At 51.1% G+C, this 17,992-nt stretch overlaps 2 protein-coding genes across 2 annotated transcripts; both read right to left on the minus strand.

The window, feature by feature from the left end:
* Window positions 1–366: 366 nt before the first annotated feature.
* Window positions 367–2,477, minus strand: LOC113991948 (translation initiation factor IF-2-like). The gene is made up of 4 exons (XM_039390898.1): window positions 2,378–2,477; window positions 2,129–2,226; window positions 1,867–2,026; window positions 367–1,504 (listed from the first exon to the last, which is right to left on the minus strand). Exons 1-4 carry the CDS (start codon window positions 2,475–2,477, stop codon window positions 1,275–1,277), a joined length of 588 nt encoding a protein of 195 aa, XP_039246832.1. The 3' UTR covers window positions 367–1,274.
* Window positions 2,478–7,691: 5,214 nt separating this feature from the next.
* LOC113991947 (transcription factor HES-5-like) lies at window positions 7,692–9,467 on the minus strand. The gene is made up of 3 exons (XM_027728725.2): window positions 9,380–9,467; window positions 8,904–9,084; window positions 7,692–8,754 (listed from the first exon to the last, which is right to left on the minus strand). The coding sequence occupies exons 1-3, from the start codon at window positions 9,443–9,445 to the stop codon at window positions 8,489–8,491; spliced, it is 513 nt and encodes a 170-aa protein (XP_027584526.1). The 5' UTR covers window positions 9,446–9,467; the 3' UTR covers window positions 7,692–8,488.
* Between the last annotated feature and the right edge of the window lie 8,525 nt (window positions 9,468–17,992).

Consider the following 17,992-nt stretch of genomic DNA (forward strand, 5'->3'; position numbering starts at 1 on the left):
GTCAGAACTAGGTGGTCTCTAAGGTCCCTCCCAACCCAAACCATCTCATGATTTTGGGAGTCAGGCATAAGTTTTCCCGAGTTCACCCTTGCAGTGACCTTTCTTGGCTCCAAATTCCCGAGGAATTGGCTGCACGGGCGTGCTGCTATTTTTGTCTGGCATTGAGGGAGCTGGGGTTGGATATTCCCAAGCTGTGGATCCTCTGCTGTGGAAAACAGCATTGCAGGGGTTCCCGATGGACACAGAACTGGTGGGAAAATTCAGTGGCAATACTGAATGTCTTTGCTTTCACTGAAATCTGCCTCGTGTCCATTGACCACGGGGAAAGCAGCTGTAAAAACTACTCAAAAAAAGAACAACTTCGAATTCATTTAACAGTTTTTTATTTATTTTTGAGCGTTAAAATTTTCTGCAGTTTCTGAAGTTCAGCATAACTCTGACACAGACTTACACACTCGTGCAGCTCACACAGAACATGTCACAGCATCCTCCAAGGACAGTAAGGAATTCCCATTTTCCCCTGGTAAAAGGGTACCCAAGAGTAAATATAATTTATACACCTGCCTTTCATGAAAGACTTTGATAAATATTCCTTGTAAGCTCGGCAGCACGGCCGTAACTTTCTCTCCTATAAGGACATAAAAAGGAGCTTTAGCCTTTACAAAAGGCGCACACACACACATCCTGAACCTCACAAACAGCCCTGGTCTGTGAGCAAGACATCCCGAGGAATTTCCTCTACATCGTTTGGGTTATGGTTTAACCATTTCCAGAGCACGCCCAGCACAGACTATAAATGTTATAGAACCCCTGATGGCACCGTGGGAAGGGCATATTCCCAAATGTGTCCAGTGAGTTGCTCTGAGACCCCCCCATCTCCAGCCACACTCAGGTGTGGATACCCTGGGACACCGGGGAGTCTCAGAGGAAAAGGCTCCTCCTGAACGGACACTTTTGGGAATTCTGTCCTGCCCACCTCAGCTTTCCCAGAAGATATACACGGACAACCTCACAGAGGTCAAGAACAGCCGTCGTTCCTCTCCGAACGACCCTTCCCAGCCCTCCCAGCGGGAGGATACAGCTCACATTCCCTCGGAACAACTCGCGCTCCACGCGGTGGGATCATCCCGGTCCTTCTGGAAGAAGGGAAGCAACACATCCGAGCAGAGCAATGCTCTGCGAAAGGGAAACATTCTTCCCTACTCGTGAGAGGAGTGGGGGGACTTGTCCAGCAAGTCACGGGCTCCTCTGGAATACCAGCAAATGTCCAGGGATCATGGAAGTGGGATGGTGAACTGCCAAGGCCTCCGGAGGCTGCGGGAGGGATTCGGTGCTGTGGGTTTGTCAGGGGGGGAACCAGAGTCCTCGGGTGCCGGTTGTGACCTCTGGAGGCGGCAGCTCTGCTCCATCCCTGTTTCCGTGCTGGTGGAACGGGCAGACGGGGATCGCGGGGCTGCCCTGAGGCTCTGGGTGCGATGATCCCGCCGCGGGCTCGTGCCGGGTGCTGGAAGGGCAGAAGGGAAGGGTCAGAGAAGGGAAGGGTTAGAGAAGGGAAGGGTTAGAGAAGGGAAGAGTTACAGAAGGGAAGGGTTAGAGAAGGGAAGGGTTACAGGAGGGAAGGGTTACAGGAGGGAAGGGTTGCAGAAGGGAAGGGTTAGAGAAGGGAAGGGTTAGAGAAGGGAAGGGTTAGAGAAGGGAAGGGTTAGAGAAGGGAAGGGTTAGAGAAGGGAAGGGTTACAGGAGGGAAGGGTTACAGGAGGGAAGGGTTACAGGAGGGAAGGGTTGCAGAAGGGAAGGGTTACGGGGGAGGCTCCGGCCGGAGTGTTGCCCGACCATAGAGGCGCTGGGTGTGCCGGGGGTACTCACCTCGCCCGTGGGTCGGGGGGCTCACGGCCACCCCCGGGACGGCTCCTTTCTCCAGCTCGGAGTCGGGCCGGTGCCTCTGAACCCCTTCTCCCGGAGCAGCCCCGGCCGCCCGGGGCTGTGTAAATCCCGTGCCCGGGCGGTGCCCGGCGCTGTTCCCGAGCTGTAACACAGGAGGGGAAGGGGCCGTGAGCAGCGAGGCTCCCCCTCCCCAGCTCCTGCACCCGAAGGGGTCCGGCCCTGCTGGGTGTGAGCGGATACTCACTCTGTGCTTGCCTCGGGGCCTCGGGATTCCCGGGGAGAGCGCCCCGCTATCCCAAGCGCTGGTTGAGCTCGGAGTGGAGCAGGGAGCCGGGATCTGCCCTATTTATACGCGGGGGCCGCATACAAATGTCTGGGTCCGGAGCGACTCGGAGGTTCCCACAGTCCGCAGCCAATCCCCGCGCGGGCGGGACAATGGGAAAGCATCCATTACAGCATGGCAAATCGGCTGTGAATCGCCTGGGGATAATACCCTGCTCCCAGAGGAGCAGGTGGGCTGGGGAGCGTGGGACACAATGGGGGATTGGCACCGCGGCGCTGGGGAGGGAACGTGGGAAAGCCTTGGGCGGCATTATCACCAACTCCCCGCCTGATGTCGGGAACGGCCACACCGCGCTGAGCCCCCGTTCCCAGGCCGAGCTGCAATAAGGCACAGAAAACTGATCCCGGGAAGAGATAATGCCCGGTGCCCAAAGGAGAGGCTGAAAAGGAAAAGATGCAGAATTAGAGGGACTAAAGCCTTTCACTGGCATTAAACCGTGCTTACATGAATACAGTACCAGATAATTTTCAGGGCAACGAGAGACTAAAATCGAGGGGAAGAACCCTTCAAACAGTTTGTGCTAAGCAGTTAGCCTGAAATATTTTCCTCTCCATTGTTTAAAGTCCCTCTCTAAGTCATATCAAGAGCTCTTCCTTGCTTTTGTTTGGGTAATCTGGGCTTTCCTACAGCAGCCCGTGACATGTAGTGATTAGGATGCCTTTCCCAAACATGTCCTCTTTAATTTCATGCCACTTTGTAAATGCCTCACTGTTCCCTTGGTCCTGAGTCTCCAACTAAATATACTTCCCCCTTTACAGACAGCTGAGGTGGAGTGAAAAGTCAGTTCTTGCCCATTGCTTTGCTGTATTCTCCCCTTGCAGAACGTGGCACAGGCGTGAGGCCACCCTGTGCCTCTGTTCAGTCCTGGCCCTGCTCATCTCTGTGCCACGTGTGTTCAGTGTTCAGGCAATGAAGGGGAAAGGACTGGGCAGGGTCCTGGACTGAAGCTCCCTTGTTGAGACATTTTTTTTCCAGGTTATGTGTCCTACTCGGGTCTGCTGCCCCCTCCCAGCACCACCCAGTACAAAGCCAGTCACCTTCCAATCTGTCAGTCAGGTATGTGAGGCCTCATGTAGTTTTTGAATGCCTGTTTCTTACCACTACAACATTGATGAAAACTCTACTTATTTCCTGTGTCAAAAACCAGAAGGGAAACCTCTCATTTCCCTGTCAGCCACAGTCAGCCTGTTCCACCTGCCCTCAGCAACCTGTGGATAACCCAAACCTGGCTCTGTGGGTACATGGACAGGAATGTGCTCCAGCACACAGAGCATTGTTGAATAAAAAGATATGGTCCTGCAAAGGATGATCCTGTAACTAATTATCAACCTGAAGCTTTTAAAGGCCCTTTTTACTGCCTGGCTTCTCATGGAATTCCATGGGTCAGCTGTTCTCCCTTCCCAGCCCAACGGCATTTGAGGTGGATCACTTTGGGTACAACAATTTTAATTCTTGTCAATCAACTGTAATCGATCAAGGACTGTGAGTACTATTCAAAATCAGTTCCTTCACTTATTTTGCCAGCTTGTAATCAGCATTATTCCTTGGAGCCAGGGCAATCCCTGCATGCTCCTGTGCTGTTGCTGGAGCTGGAAGTGCAGCACGAGGATTTCTGGATCCCTCCCGGGGCCACGTGGGCTGGAAGGGCCAGCAGGTCCCGCACGCACCGTCTGGGAAGGAGCAGGTTTGCAGGGAGGGAGGCTCTGACCCAATTTTCAGCGCTGGAAATACGGAATGAGCGGTTTTAAATAATGCCACGCTGTCCCCAGCACAATGGCGTGGCCTCCAAAGGGCTAAACCAGCTCCGGTGATTAAAGCCTGATCCCTGCCTTGCAGGGCCGGGCAGATGGTGCCGCGGGCTGTCCCCGACCCTCCAGGCACACGCCTTTTGTCGGCAGTTTAACTCCCTCAATGGGCGACGTGGGAAATCCCGGGAGCTGTGGGCTCGCACCATCTGATGGGAATGGGGAACCAGGCACACACAGCAGCCCTCTGGGCTCCCCACAGCCCAGCTTCCCCCTCTCTCTGTCCCTTGGAAAGGTACCACTAACCTTCCATCCCCCTGTGCCTGCCTCACCTACCCTCTGACACTGCTGGTGGGTGAGAGGAATTCCCTTAGTAAGACCTGAAAACTCAATGGCAATGATATTTCCCAACTGATGCTTTGGAATAATAAACTGTCCAGCCTTAGGCTGTCCCTACAGGATATTCCTTATGGGGCTGGGTGCAGTAGGCACTTCCTGCAAGGATTTCAGGAAGGAAGATTTATGGTGTGCTGCAATCCAGTTGTTCTTTGTTAAAAGTCTGTAACTAGTTTGCTCAGTTTGGGCTTTTTTAAAAATTCTGCTCTTACAGCAACAGTCTGTCCCACTGGAGTGTGTTTGTGGTCCAAATCCTTGTCACTGTGCTCCATATCCGTGGGAGGAGTTTGTGTCTCTCCGGCTGTTGCTGCAGAGCCAGAAAGATGGACTGCCTGGGGCTGGCTCAGATACAGGGTTTTCCCTGTTTAGAGAATGAAGGACTAAAAGAGACAAATCCCCAAAACTTCCCAACGTGGAGTTAACTAAGGAATGTGACACAATAATTCCCTTCTCTGGGGGGTGGTGTGAGGTCTGGAGCTGCTCCTGAGAGAGGACAGCAGTGCCCTGAGCCTGTGGCGGGGATCTGGGAGCCAGGGATTGCTGTGAGCTGAGGAACAACCACCCCAAAACTGTCCTCATAGGCATGGCAGTCCATAAATCAAAGCAGCTGGAGGTCCCCTAGCCTGAGGAACTGGTACTGGCCTTTGTAGGTGGTGATTTCAGCCCAGGTGTAGACCTGCTGCACACACTCTACACAGAAGCTGCTCCCAGTTTAACACCAGTTGGCAGCTTTCTCAGCCCATCTGATCCATGGCTTTCTGTGGAGGCAAACCCAGCATGCTGCAATGCAGCAACAGGTCTGGAGGGAGTCAGGAAAGAGTACAGAAACCCAGAATTTCATTATGCAGATTTTAAAATCAGTGTCCTGTACCTCCGCGGCTGTGCTTCCAGCTTGTACCAATTTCAGAGCATTTTTACTTTAGACCATTTCCTACATTCATGTCAGCCTGTCTCCCAGATGCTATTGACGGCGTTTTTAAAGAAATAATTACGATTTTTACGTGTTTTTTTTTTCTCTGCCTTCCTTAAATGGTTTAAAATCTTTCTGACAGCCCCTCTCGAGACACCTATTTAGTGTCAAAGAGCATAACGTTCCCAAGTTTTAAAAGGGCCCTCGAATAATACTGATCGATCAATGTGCTCCTTGGGAAAATAGCTCTCCAGATGGTCCATCGGGACAGGAATTGCTGGTCGGCACAATGCGGAGCCAAAGAGCGGCACTAATGCGGGCTGTTGTGAGGCACACGCTGCCTTTGTGCCCCTCTGAATGCCCCAAACGGGGAAGAAAGTGTGGGAAACTCCGAGAAACTCAGGCCCACACTCTGAGGTTAATAGGGGCTTTGTCAGGAGAGTATTCCTGAGCTGTGGGATCAGCATAATAAACAACATCTTCCCTAAGGGTGGGAATGTGTTGGAGCAGGGGAGGGTCGCCCCAGGGGACGGGGCAGGGAGCCGTAAGAAGCTTTGAGTTCAATTATGAGAAGTGATAATAATTAATAAATTGTAAACACACCCTTTGCGGGGCTGGGGAAGCCCGAGGTCTGGCTTTTAGCTCGGGGGTAATTGGTAAATTAAAGCCCAGGGGGGCAAGTCTGTGGCTGGTGAAAAGCAGAAGGGGAGCGTTTGCCCCAGGGCGGATCTGAGTCCCTGGAGCAAAGGGAGCCTTCCCGGAGGGGTTTGGTCCCTTCCCACTGCCCGGGAGGAGGCTCTTGCTGCTCCTCTCCCCTCCACCGTGGTTTAAGGCACTGCAGAGGTGCTGCCATGGGGACTCTCACACAGGGGGTGTTTGGGGGGAATCCCATCCCCAGGAGGGCAGCGGCCTCTCCGTGCCACGTGTGACCCTATTCCCAGTGAGGCACACTCTGGATGTGATGGGCTTTGGGGCACATGGCATCCCAGCTGAGTCTGAACTCCCCCACACTGCCCTAATTAGGCTTGATTTTAAACCCCCCAGGCATGGACAACAGCTGGAGTTTTGCTGGGATTCAGAAGCTTGTACTAATTGACAACGACAAGTTGAGCACAGTGAGGCAAAGTGACTTTTTCAAGCTCGATAAGCAACCACATAATCTAAAAATATCTCTTCTGAATTATTTAGCACTTCATTAGGAAGAAGAAACTACCTGCAGCATTGGTAGAGACCTGTACCAAAGCCTACCTTGCACTGTGTTGGCAGAGAGGTGAGGAGCACTCTACCAGCTTGTGCTTTCGGGGCAAAGGAATAACCAAAATGATCCCTGAACCGTAATGAGGCAGAGCAGCATGCTCCTGACCCAGCTGTCTGGCTTTTTTGGGGGGCTTTCTGTGTGGATAAGAGAGGGTTTCATCACAAGCCAAATGAGGACTGGCCAGGCCCAGCCAGCAGTGCTGGGATGTGTTTGGTTGTGTCACCTCAGCGGATCTGAGGTTGCTCCCGGCTTAACTGAGCAGCTTTGACAAGATCAGGTGTTCAATGTTTCCTTTTATTTAGGAAAACACCCCTTATTCTAGAAATGAAGCTTTTCAAGGGCACCTCTTGCAGGGAATCTGAGGGGAGTTGAATTGTTGAGCAGTGGTGTTTCCTGCTGTTCCTGTATCTCTGTACAATGAGAAGGTTCCCTGTCATGCACCCAAATCTGTGTGTTCCTGTGGTTAGAGAGTGGCTTTGTGAACTGACTATTTGTGCAGATTTGTTCTACTTTGAAGAGAAGGGAAAATAAAAGGAAACAACTTAGCAGAGGAAATGCTTTTCAGTCTCTGCTATCTAATTATGGAGACTTCCAGCCAGATGTGGGCACATTTCACTTCAGTAAAGGCAGCAATTTTTTTATTGCCTAGCAGAATTTGTGTCATAAAATTAAAAGGCAACACAAACTGGTTCACCCCAGTGCAGGTGGTTCAAAGAGGGCAAGATCCCCAAGCAGAGGCAAGTGCCAAACTCTTTGGAAGTTATTGGGAGATTTCCCTGAAGCTCCCTCATAAATGGGCAGAAAGCACAAGACTGAGCTCAGCTTGGTGGGCAAATTAATGGGGGAAGTGAAGTGGCTGTGAAATTAGGGGGTTGTTTAAGGCTGAATGGGTTGCTGTTAAGTCTGAAAGGTTGACACCTCTCAGCACCTCACTTTGGTTTCACCTCCATTTTGATTTTTGATAATTTCCCCAGAGGTTGCTGCTTTACGGGATCTGAAATCCTGCTCTGCCAAAGGAATTTCGCAGATATAAAGTATGTCCTGGAGTGAAGGGCTCAGCACTGTGACACCTCCTGATGGCTTCCCCACTGCAGGGGAGTCTGCAGGCACCCAGTCCAGCAGGATGAGCCTTTTGAATCATTTCAAACCAAAGGATTAATGACTAAAACCATTTTTATTGTATTGTACAGTGAAGACACACAAGTTGGACATCACACAGGATGAATACATGATAACTTTATAAAAGCTTTTAAAGCTCCTTAGCGTGTTCAGTGAATGATTACAAAGTACTTATTGCTTCCCTTCCTCCCCCTTCTCCTTAAGGTATAGCTCAGGTATTTTCCTTTACAAAAGGCATCAATTATCCCTCAACTGAGAGCAGCACAAAGTGACACGAAGAGAATTTTCCCCAGAGCTATCTGTGATCAGCACAACTCCGTGAGGACATTAAAAATAGCAGAGGAGCTTCAGAAGAATCAGCATTTCTTAATAACATCTTTCACTCAAAAGGTAAAGGCTCAGTCCTCTCTTTATGATACAAAATACATTCTCCAAAGGGCTCCTTCTTGAGGAAGGTCAATACATTACCAAGAGACAATGGAGCACTTGAACCAGTGACCCGGGGAGTCAGCACAAGGATTCCCACTGCCAGCCACAGGCTCAGCAGCCTCTGATGGAACCTGAAGGGCATTTGCTCTCTGAGATCACCACAGAACTCCGTCCTGTCTTTGGCCAGGAGCCACCAATAAAAGCAACAAATTTGCTGCAAGATACACCCACAGTCCTTCACTATGAAGGGAAACCACCCAGCGACCCTCATTTCTGGTGACAGAAAAACAATAACCACCCCCTCCCGCCTTTGGAAAGCAACGTTTCCTACTTTAAAGAGGAACTAATAAACCACAGGTCCCTCTAGTTTTTGTAGCAAAACACGGGAACAGAGTTCAGCAGGTCTACCAGGGCCTCCAGATGGTGGGAGCAGCAGGCAGGCTCTTCTGGGCAGGCTGTTTTCTGGGGAGCACACAGGGAGACAGGGGGGAGCTGCGCAGGGCCAGGGAGTACGAGGGGTCTGAGCCCAGCTGGGCTTTGCAGAAGTGCTTGATGAGCTGGACCTGGGTCTCCTTCTTGGGCTCGTAGTAGGACAGAAAGTGCATGGCCTCCTTGAGGCACCGCAGGTACCCGCTGTTAAAGTCCTGCTCGGGGCTCTTGGGGGCGAATGCTGGAAGAGAAGGAAAGAAGCAAATGCAGTGGGTTAAGATCACGACCAAAATTTCTTTCAGGAGTCCCTGAGCCTTGCTCATGTGCCTGGAGCTGGGGTGTCCCAGCCCTGGGGAGCAGGGTCAGGCGTGGTACCCGCTCTGCACTCACTTTGCTCCTGCAGCTGGCTCTGCTGCTTCAGGTAGCTCACAGCCACCTCCAGGATGTCGGCTTTCTCCAGCTTGGAGTTGGGCTGGTGCCTCTGGAACTCCTTCTCCAGGAGCAGTTTCAGCTGCTCGATGCTGCTGTTAATCCGGTCCCGGCGCATTTTCTCCACCACCGGCTTCCTCAGCTGGGAGAGAGGGAGCACATCCTTAGGGATTCTGTGGGGCCTGACCCGATTTCCCCCCCATGCCCTGACACACGTGTTCAAAGATGCTTTCATCTGGTGGAAGAGCTGTGAGATGCTGCCTACCCATTCCCTACTCCATTTAATTTTTAAAAATCAGTATAGTCTCCTTTATCTCTCTTTAACCTATTTGCCTTCCCCCAGACCACCTTCTCCCTCCTCTCCCACCTTTTCTAATGTCATATTTACTTGCTAGGGGCAAGCCAGCCTCTCCAGTCCTCTCAAGGGCTCCACTTACTTTGTTCTTTTCCTTTGGCAGCAGTTTCTCCTCCACGTGGATCATGAGGGTGTTGCTGGGAGCCATCCCGGGCACTCTCAGTGGGCACAGACCCCTCTCAGCTGCTGTGCTGAGCACGAGGGGATGCCTTGGCAGCTCCCGAGTGCTGTATTTATAGCCGGGGTGCCGGGGCAGATACGTGAGTGTCGGGATGGCCGGTGTTTCCCACAGCCCCGCAGCCAATCCCGGCGGGCAGCGGGACAATAGGGGAAGCATCCATTAGTGCACGGTCCATTGGCCGCCAATGCCCCGGGGAGAATAACCTTCTGCCCACGCTGCTGGTGGAGTGTGCGGGCCTGGGGAGCTGGGAAAGCACCGACCCTCCAGCTGGTTGTCTGGGATCAATGGCATTCCCGAGGCCCCGCATGTGCCGGAGCAGGGGTGGCGTGGAGGAGGCACGCTTTTGGGGCAAGGCGGGAAAAGGCCACGAGGAGCCCTGGTAGGGATAAAAATCAACATCACCAAGGACATCCCTGCCCTCCCCAGCCGGAGTGTGTGTGGGAGGTGTGTCCATACAGCCACTGCACGTCAGTGGGTGACCCAAAGTGTGACCAGTGTGGAGCCCCGGGTTTGTTTGCAGCACATTTTTAATGCTGTGGAGAAGTGACAGTCAGGGTGGAGGGGTGTTGGATGGATGGGATGAATAACTAGGGAATGGGAAGCAGTGGGAATAGTAACCTCAGTTTTGCTCATCCCCTTAACACAGCGGGCTCTGTGAGTGTTCCCAGTGCCCCCAGTAAGGAAGCCCACCCCTCCCAGCAGAGCTGGGCCATGCCCAGTCACCCCATAGCTCTTGCTTTTCCCTTTCCTCCTCTCTCTCTTTCATACAGACATTTATAGGGATGATGGTTAAATGGGCTGAGGAATAGCACCAGATTCAACCTGTAATCCTGGGAAGTCTTTGGAAACCAGAGGTGTGTCATGAATGGGATGTAGGAGCTGAGGCCCATCTTTGGCCCTCAGCAAGGAGGTCAGTTGTGCTTCTTGCCTGAGGTTCCTGGTGTGCTCTGTTCTGCCCTTGGACCTGCTGCAGTGCTGAACATCAGATCTCAGAGACCAGTCTCTGCCTCCCTGTGTAAACCTTACTGTGTCACTCCCACTCCATTTTCTAATGTGGAAAATGGGAACAGAGCTGCTTGCTTGCATTGGCATGGAGATGTCGGTATGAATTAAGCAAACATTTCTTTTGTGACAAAGGCAAGGGAAAGAATGAAGCTGTGAGGGCACTGGAGGTCAGTTCTGATTTTGTCTTATGAGAAAAATCTCTGCCTGGATACAGTCCTTGAGGCAGCACTGAAAATAACCCAGAACCTACCTGGGAAAAGCTGTGCTGCACCTGCCATCTGTGGGTCCAGCCCCAGGCAGAGGCGTGTGCTCCTCCTGCTCCTCCTGCTCCTCCTGCTCCTCCTGCTCCTGGCACTCCACTGTGGCCGAGCATCTGGGCACGGAAAGGGAGCAGGGAAGTGTGCAGGGAGGTGAGAAAGCCAAAGAGTTTCTTACTTGGAAATCCTGAAGTGAAGCCCGAGGGCAATGGGCAGTTGACAGGAAGGAGGGAGGTGTCACTGGAAGAGCCAGGGATTCATTGTGCTGACCTGAATGGGCTCAGCGCTTTGTGAAGGGCAGATGTTGTCCTTGGAGCCCTTTATTCCCTGTGTTGTGGGAAAGCCAGGAGACAAGACATCTCATGAACACTTTGAAGCAGTCAAAGGATTATGATACAAAATAAGACACAGCTCAGAGACCATGGCCCAGCTCCTGCCAGCTCTAATGAGGTGTTGCCTGTTTTCCTGTGCTCTTTGGCTGGCCTTCCTCCAGGAGCTGGTATCCCGTGTTATCCTTTCCCTAGCAAGGGAGAAATGATGGCCTTGCAGGCAGGAGCTGACAGGTAGGCATGGACCAAGCTGGCTGAAGAGACTCTTCAGTGTCAAACCCCATCTTTTTCCCAACTCCTGAGAAGCAGCCCTGACCTTTATTGCTGTGTTAGAACTGATAGCCAGATGGTCTTTTGGGAGTTGGATTCTTTCCCTTTAAATCATTCAGGCTCAAGCACCGTCACTAATGTCGGGAGTAGTTGCAAGGCACACTTCTATTGTCCCAGCAAGAAGTGTTATCAATGGGGGAAGAGTATGGGAAAGGCAGAGAAATCCAAACCCACACAGCCTGGCGCTAATGACTCCTTTGTGGAGCTGCTGCTGTCCAGGGCACCATGAACTCCGTGGCTTTTTCACCCAGGAAGGCTGAAATGTGCCTGTTTCTCCATCCAGGGGCTTCTCCAAGCTCTGTGTGTACCAGGAGAAAGGGATGGCAAGGGGCAAGGGGCAGGGACAGTGGTTCACACTCAGGGGTGGCTGCAGGAATGCCGAGCTGAGCTGCAGCACGAGCTGTCCCAGGGCTGCTGGTTTGCTCCACTGTCCCTCAGTTTGCTCTCCTGGGACATGGGAAAACTTTTTCACAGAGCCCAGTTGGAATTGGGACCTGCCCTGTGTCTGTGGTGGGAGGCAGGGACAGGGCTGAAGTGGCCCTTGTGCTTTTCTGGCATCACCTGGGGACAGTGCTGGGCACCTCTGGGAACGAAGAGGAGGAGCAGGGCTGGGCTCTGCTCCTTGGCTCTGGAAGTGCTCAGGTGGCCCCTTCTCCCTGTCTTGCAGAGGAGTTTCTTTTCTCCCCTCCTGTTGGGAGCATTGCTGAGAAGGCTCGTTTCCCCAGGGAAATGGAAGGGTTGTTAGGATCAAGCCAGCTCTGATCTCACTTGAAGGGTGATGTGCTGGTGGCAGCAGCACTGAGGGGGAACAGCAGCAAAGAGAACACCTGCCAGGGTCCCAGGCACACACACCTGAGTGGGAATTGGTATCTTTGAATGCCTGAGGAACTATTGGGTCTGTATGTCACTGCTGGGTGGACCTGTCCTAATGTTTAAGACTCCTGGATTTCAGCAGCACAAATCCCTGCAGTATTACCACATCCCCTCCTCATCCTCATGCTCTTCCAACTGGCTCTGTGGAGGTTCTTGGCTAAGGTGTGAAAAGACAGGGCTCTGTCTATTTGAGTGACCCCTGATGATCCTCTGATAGTTTGTAATTTAGGGGCCAGTGCTTTCTTTGGTGTCTCAGATGAAGATCCCTTTCCAGCCCCCCTGTGCACACCACCCTGCCTCCCATGGTCTGCTCAGGGTCCTTCAGTGACGTGACATTCTACACACTGAATAGTTTAAAAATTGTTTGCCTGGAAGGCAATATATAAAGAAATTATCATGTAAAACTTGCTATTCAGGATTGGCTTCTGTTCCCACAAGACAAGCATAACTCTGTGTGTGAACCGACAGAGTGGGAGTGCAGGGAAATCTGCCCTTCCAGGGGAAAAGGTTATGTTGTTATTGCACCCATTGTGTAAAATATTCCATTAAATGTCATTAGCATGGCATTATCTTGCCTCCTTTAGACATCAGAACCCCCTCAAAAAGGGGTCTTAGTACTGTAAAGTACATTCTTCACAGGTTTAACCTTTTTTAATTAGTTTTTCTTCAGATCCAGAATATTTAATATGCTGCCGTTCCCAGGTGCATGGGTGAGGGAAGGAGGACTTTGATCATTAAGAAACATCTGAGACAATTTGATCTGCATTTTTAGGGTTGTTAGAGGTAAAAGCAATTTCTATAGCTGCTTGTGTGGTGACCCCAAACAGTCATGCACCAATGACATAGTCCTTCTACAGTGAGTATCACAAATAATTAAAAATTAAGGAGAATTTATTATTTTTCTGCCCAGCTGAAATTCCCACAAGTCACCTCTCGGCATATTCAAGAGTGCACAAGAGGGATTTATTATTTCCTGGTATATTGACTCTGAAAGGTCTGGGGATTACAGCTGCTTTGCACATGAATAGCTGGAGTGTGTTGTACAAAAGGCATGGTCTGTGGGATAATGGGGTTGGATGTGGGAAAGCGCTGACCCTGGGGGAGAGCAGGCTGGTGCCTGATGGCAGGAATCAATTATGGCTCAAAGGAACACATTGCCCCGGGAGCAGGCTTGGCGGGAGCCACCGTGTTCGGTGTTTACCACCCTCCTCCTCCGGCCCCGGATAAAACAACCGCGGGGTATATCCTGCCCTCCCGCCTGGCCCCGGGGGCTGAGCCGGTGATGGCTTTGGGAATGGCACCATTCCCCACCTCAGGAGCAGGGCTGGCACCCAGCAGGGATCTCACACGTGCTGCCAGATGGGTCTGAGGTTTCTCTCAAGCACCTCAGATCCCGAGTTGGCCGGGAGCACACGCTGCCCAAAGTGCCCCGGAATTCCCCATCAGTCACCTCCTGTGCCCTGGCCAGGGAGGGAACAGCCTGGCCCTGACAATGCCGTGCAGGGAGCAAACAGAAGCTGCTGGGTTCATGCACTTCCCGCATTGTTTTGGGTGGGATTTTTGGAAGACGGTGGCATTCAGCTCTTACAATGGGCTCTGCATCTCCGGGTGTCTGGCACTGCTGCCAGCCTTTCAAATGTCAAATCTGGGCTTTGAGGAACCAAGAAATGGGCTGAGTGTCATAGGAATTTAACAAAAACGTTTGATGTTTCTAATAAAAATAAAAGGATTTTGATGGGAGAGGGTTTACTTACATTTTGATTATTTTATTGAGTATTTAGGCTTTGGACTGGCATCGTTAATTTTTGGTCTTTATACAATTATGAGGCTTGGACATGAAGTCCTGCTGAAGGCCATAAGTATTTTGAGCCTCCTGATAAAAGTCACAAGACTGAGCAAACAGTGCTGCCAAGCTTTTGGCAGGGAGCAGGTATCCTGCAGGGAGGATATTTCAGCGGAGCAGGTTGAGAACCCGGAATGTGGCTCCTGAGGTCTGGCCCCAGCAGCCACTTGCTGTCATTGACAGGATGGGAATGGTGTGTCTGTACCAGAGGGGAGGGCAGCACCTCTCCCCATGCAGGGGCAGCAATTAATCCCTTCTGCATGTGGCAGATATTTAATCACTCAGACTCCAGCCAGGGCAGCGTTTGGGTGGGGGAGATAACAGGCACAGGCTTCCCGGGTGTCCCCTGAGCCCCTCTGATTGTCCCTGATTGAGGTTTGTGACCTGAAGCTGACTCTCCCTTATGCCCCAGTGGATTTCTCCCCTTCCCTTGAGCTCAGCCTGAGTTTTGGGGTGAGTTTTGGGCTGTAAGCTCCTGTCAGTCCCCTCCTGTGGAGCACAATGGACCCGTGTCTGGGGACAGTGTCCTGGGGCTCGTGGCAGGTCCTGCCCTGCCAGGCAGGTGGGTCTGGGAGGCCTGAGGAGCACCTTTGCCATGCTCAGCTGGCAGCAGAATGAAGAGATGGTGTCTGATAAAAGCAGGCACCTGCCCTGTGTTTCAGGAGGTGGGAAAGCTGGTTCTGAGCCAGGCAGGGGACTGGCAGAGGGGCACACGCAGGAGCTGCCAGGCCCTGGTGCTCACAGGGCACGGCTGGGTGCCCTCATCACCATCCACAGGGCAAGGCGTGCTCTCAGATTCCCTCATAAACTCAGGAGGCCTTGTAATTCCGGGCACACTGCATCCCCTCCTCCAGGGAGGCCCCAGTCCAGGATAACCACAACTGCTGGGAGCAGAATTCCATGGTGCTGACAGACGGACTGTCCTGACCAAGGACAGCTCTGGCTTTGGTAGGTCTGCAGGAGCACAAAGAAATTAAAACTTTGTTTACTCTCTAGAGAGATGAAGTTATTTTCCGTTGAACACATCATTAAGTATTTCCTGCTCAGGGATTTGAGAGCATCTTCCTCTCCAGCCATTTCATGGGCTTAAAGAAATTATACTAAATAACATTTTCAAACCTCACTGTTGAACTTGGGGGCAAAGAACTTTGATGTCTGTTTATCTAGGTGGTGTGTGGCTGTGAGTGTGGTCCAGGCTGGTATCCCAAATTCTCCCAACAAACAAGGGAGCTGGCTCCTTTCAGAGATCCAAAGCTAATTAAAACAAAAGTGGGTGCTGAGCACCTTTGCAAACCAGATGTCTCAAACAGCCACTTGAGAAGCCCCGTGACCTGCAGGCTGCTTGAAAGCCTGAAACCTTGGTTTTCTCCTCTCTGCCTCATTTTCCTGCCTTTGTAAAACATTGCTAATAATACATCCTCATCTCACCGAGGAGGTCGCTGAGAATTCATTAGCTGGTATTTGTAAAGCACTTTGAAAATGCAAAGCCAGTGCATTATTCCCACTCTTCTGGATGCTTTCCATGTTATTAAAATCAGGATTTCAGAAAGGCTTATCGGGGATCAAAACAGCATCCCAAACTTGAAAGGAAGCACGACTGTTAAACCATCAACTGTCGCCTCCCCCTCCAGCCAGATGTTAAGCCCCAAAGAACTGAAGTGGCACAAGGAATTACTTTCCCAAGTTCCCCCAGCTGGGCTGACAGGCCTTGATCAATGGTTTTCTCCACGGTGAGGGCTATGCAGATGGTGTGCCCAGAGCAAGGTTTCTGTGGAGCACAAAGGGAAGTCAAACACCATTTCTAATTCAGCTTGTAGCATGGCACACTTCCTTTATCCTCCTCCTGAATGCCCTGAATGGGAGAGCAGTGTGGGAAACTGGAGGGAACTCCACACTCACCGCGTCCCCCGGGCTGGGAGACACCCCTGTCCCCAAAGCACATCTGCCTGTGACAGCCAGGGGGAGAGGAGTGACAGATCGAAAAATCAGATTATAAAACATGCACGGAGGGAAAGCAAACCCCGAGGAAAAGGAAAAAAGGGAAGGAAGATGTGCAGGCGGGCGGAAATTGCACCGGCAGAGGAATAGGGAAGGGGTGGGAGGGAATGCAGGGAAGGGCGAGGAGGAAAAACAGGGAAGGGTTAGGAGGAAATGACAGGGAAGTGTCAAGAGGAAATGCAGGGAAGGGCAGGAAAGAAGTGCCATGGAAGGGAGCTGCAGAGCAGAATCTTGCCCATCCAGCACTCAGGCCAAAGGCTCAGGTGGTTTAGGTCTGCTCTGAGGCTTCTGAGCCACATCCCCTGTTTGCTTCTTCAATCCCTTTGATTTGTTCAATATATCCTGGCAAACAAGGTGATTCCTATGGACCATGAGGGACCCAGATGGAGCTAAGGGAGCTGGGCCTGACTTTTAAGAAAATTAGACCAGGTTTTATCCCAGCAATACTAGGGGGAAGCTCTTCTTTTCATTAATGTTCCTAAATTACTCTGTTTTGCTTGGGTGAAAGAAATGGGTCAGACCCGGGTCTGGTTTTGGTATTTGACGGGAGAAAATTCAGCCTCAAATTTTGCTGACTGGGTTTTGGCAAGTCTGCTGTAGGTGTAGGTGTAGTTTGTATTTACAAGTTTACAGAGATCAGGAAATAGCTCCGGAGGTACAAAAGCTGCAGGGCAAATCTTGGAGCCCAAATGCTCTGTTGGCCTCAGTGGTGATCCCAGCTTGGGATTGGACCCGTTTTATTTTCGACTCCAGGACTGTAGGACTCAGCACGAACTAAATACCCTATATTTTGTCTTTCCCATTCCCAGTTCACCTCTGTCCCTGCTCCCAAGCCTTTCACCTCTCCAAGTGACTTACTAACACAGGGCTGTGGAAGTTAGTGTACTCCAGAGTTTCCCACACCATTCCCTAACCACATTCCCTCCTGTCACAAAGGAAGTGTGCCCGACTACAAACCACATTAGCAACGGTGCTTGGCTCTGCTTTGTGTTCAGTGGGAAACCCTGCTCCCAAAAGGCCATCTGGGCAGCACGGCCCAGGAAGCACTGGGAGCAGGGAGCATCTTTGAGGGACTTGGGAAAGCAGCAGCATCTTTAAGTCTTCCTCAAGGGATAACATCTGGCAGGGATTCTGGGGGAAGGCTGATTGCTGATGCCCTATTTCAAACATCCAGATCCAGTATTTTGGGATCCTAATGAGTCTTCTGTGCAGTACTGTGTGTGTTTGGAACCGCAGTAGGAGGTGTGTAAGTCCAAATTCGTTCTCCTTAGTGCAAAGTCCATGGATTCTGCAAACTTTATAATAGGGAGGAATATTTTTTATCACTTTCTTTAGGATTTCCAACCAAAGCACAGCATCTATTTTGGGTAATTGAGCATCTAATTTGAGTAGCTCTTCCAAGATGGATTAATTTTTCCCCTCACAGATTGTGAAACAAAAGAGAAAATAAAAAGTATATGTTTTTATTTCAGATGCTTTAAAATTTGTTTCTGACACAGAGTGAGGGAGTAGGAGCCTCAAAGGATTCACCATCCAAGGGAGATTTTGCTACATTCACCTCCCAATAATACATTGAATATTGTAATTTTTATTATCACATGCAATGTAAATATGTGGGGCCTCCAGCCTCTATAGTTAAAGGGAACTTCTCAAGGCCACAGAAGATTATTTCACATTCATCCTGCTCAGTTGCAGGCTCTGGGTCAGTTTGGATCCGAAAGGAGAGGAAATTTTGAGCACTGACCCCTTGACTGTGCCAGTGCACAACCACCACCAAGAGCAAGGAGGGTAAGGTTGGCATGACTGTTCCCATGGAGTTAGTGTAGTAATTATGCAGGAATTGAGTGGAGAAGTAAGAGGAAAACAGCAATTGTCTGTA

Source organism: Pipra filicauda, unplaced genomic scaffold (assembly GCF_003945595.2).
Source record: "Pipra filicauda isolate LSUMZ 115617 unplaced genomic scaffold, ASM394559v2 scaffold87_size3191425_pilon, whole genome shotgun sequence".
Taxonomy (NCBI): domain Eukaryota; kingdom Metazoa; phylum Chordata; class Aves; order Passeriformes; family Pipridae; genus Pipra; species Pipra filicauda.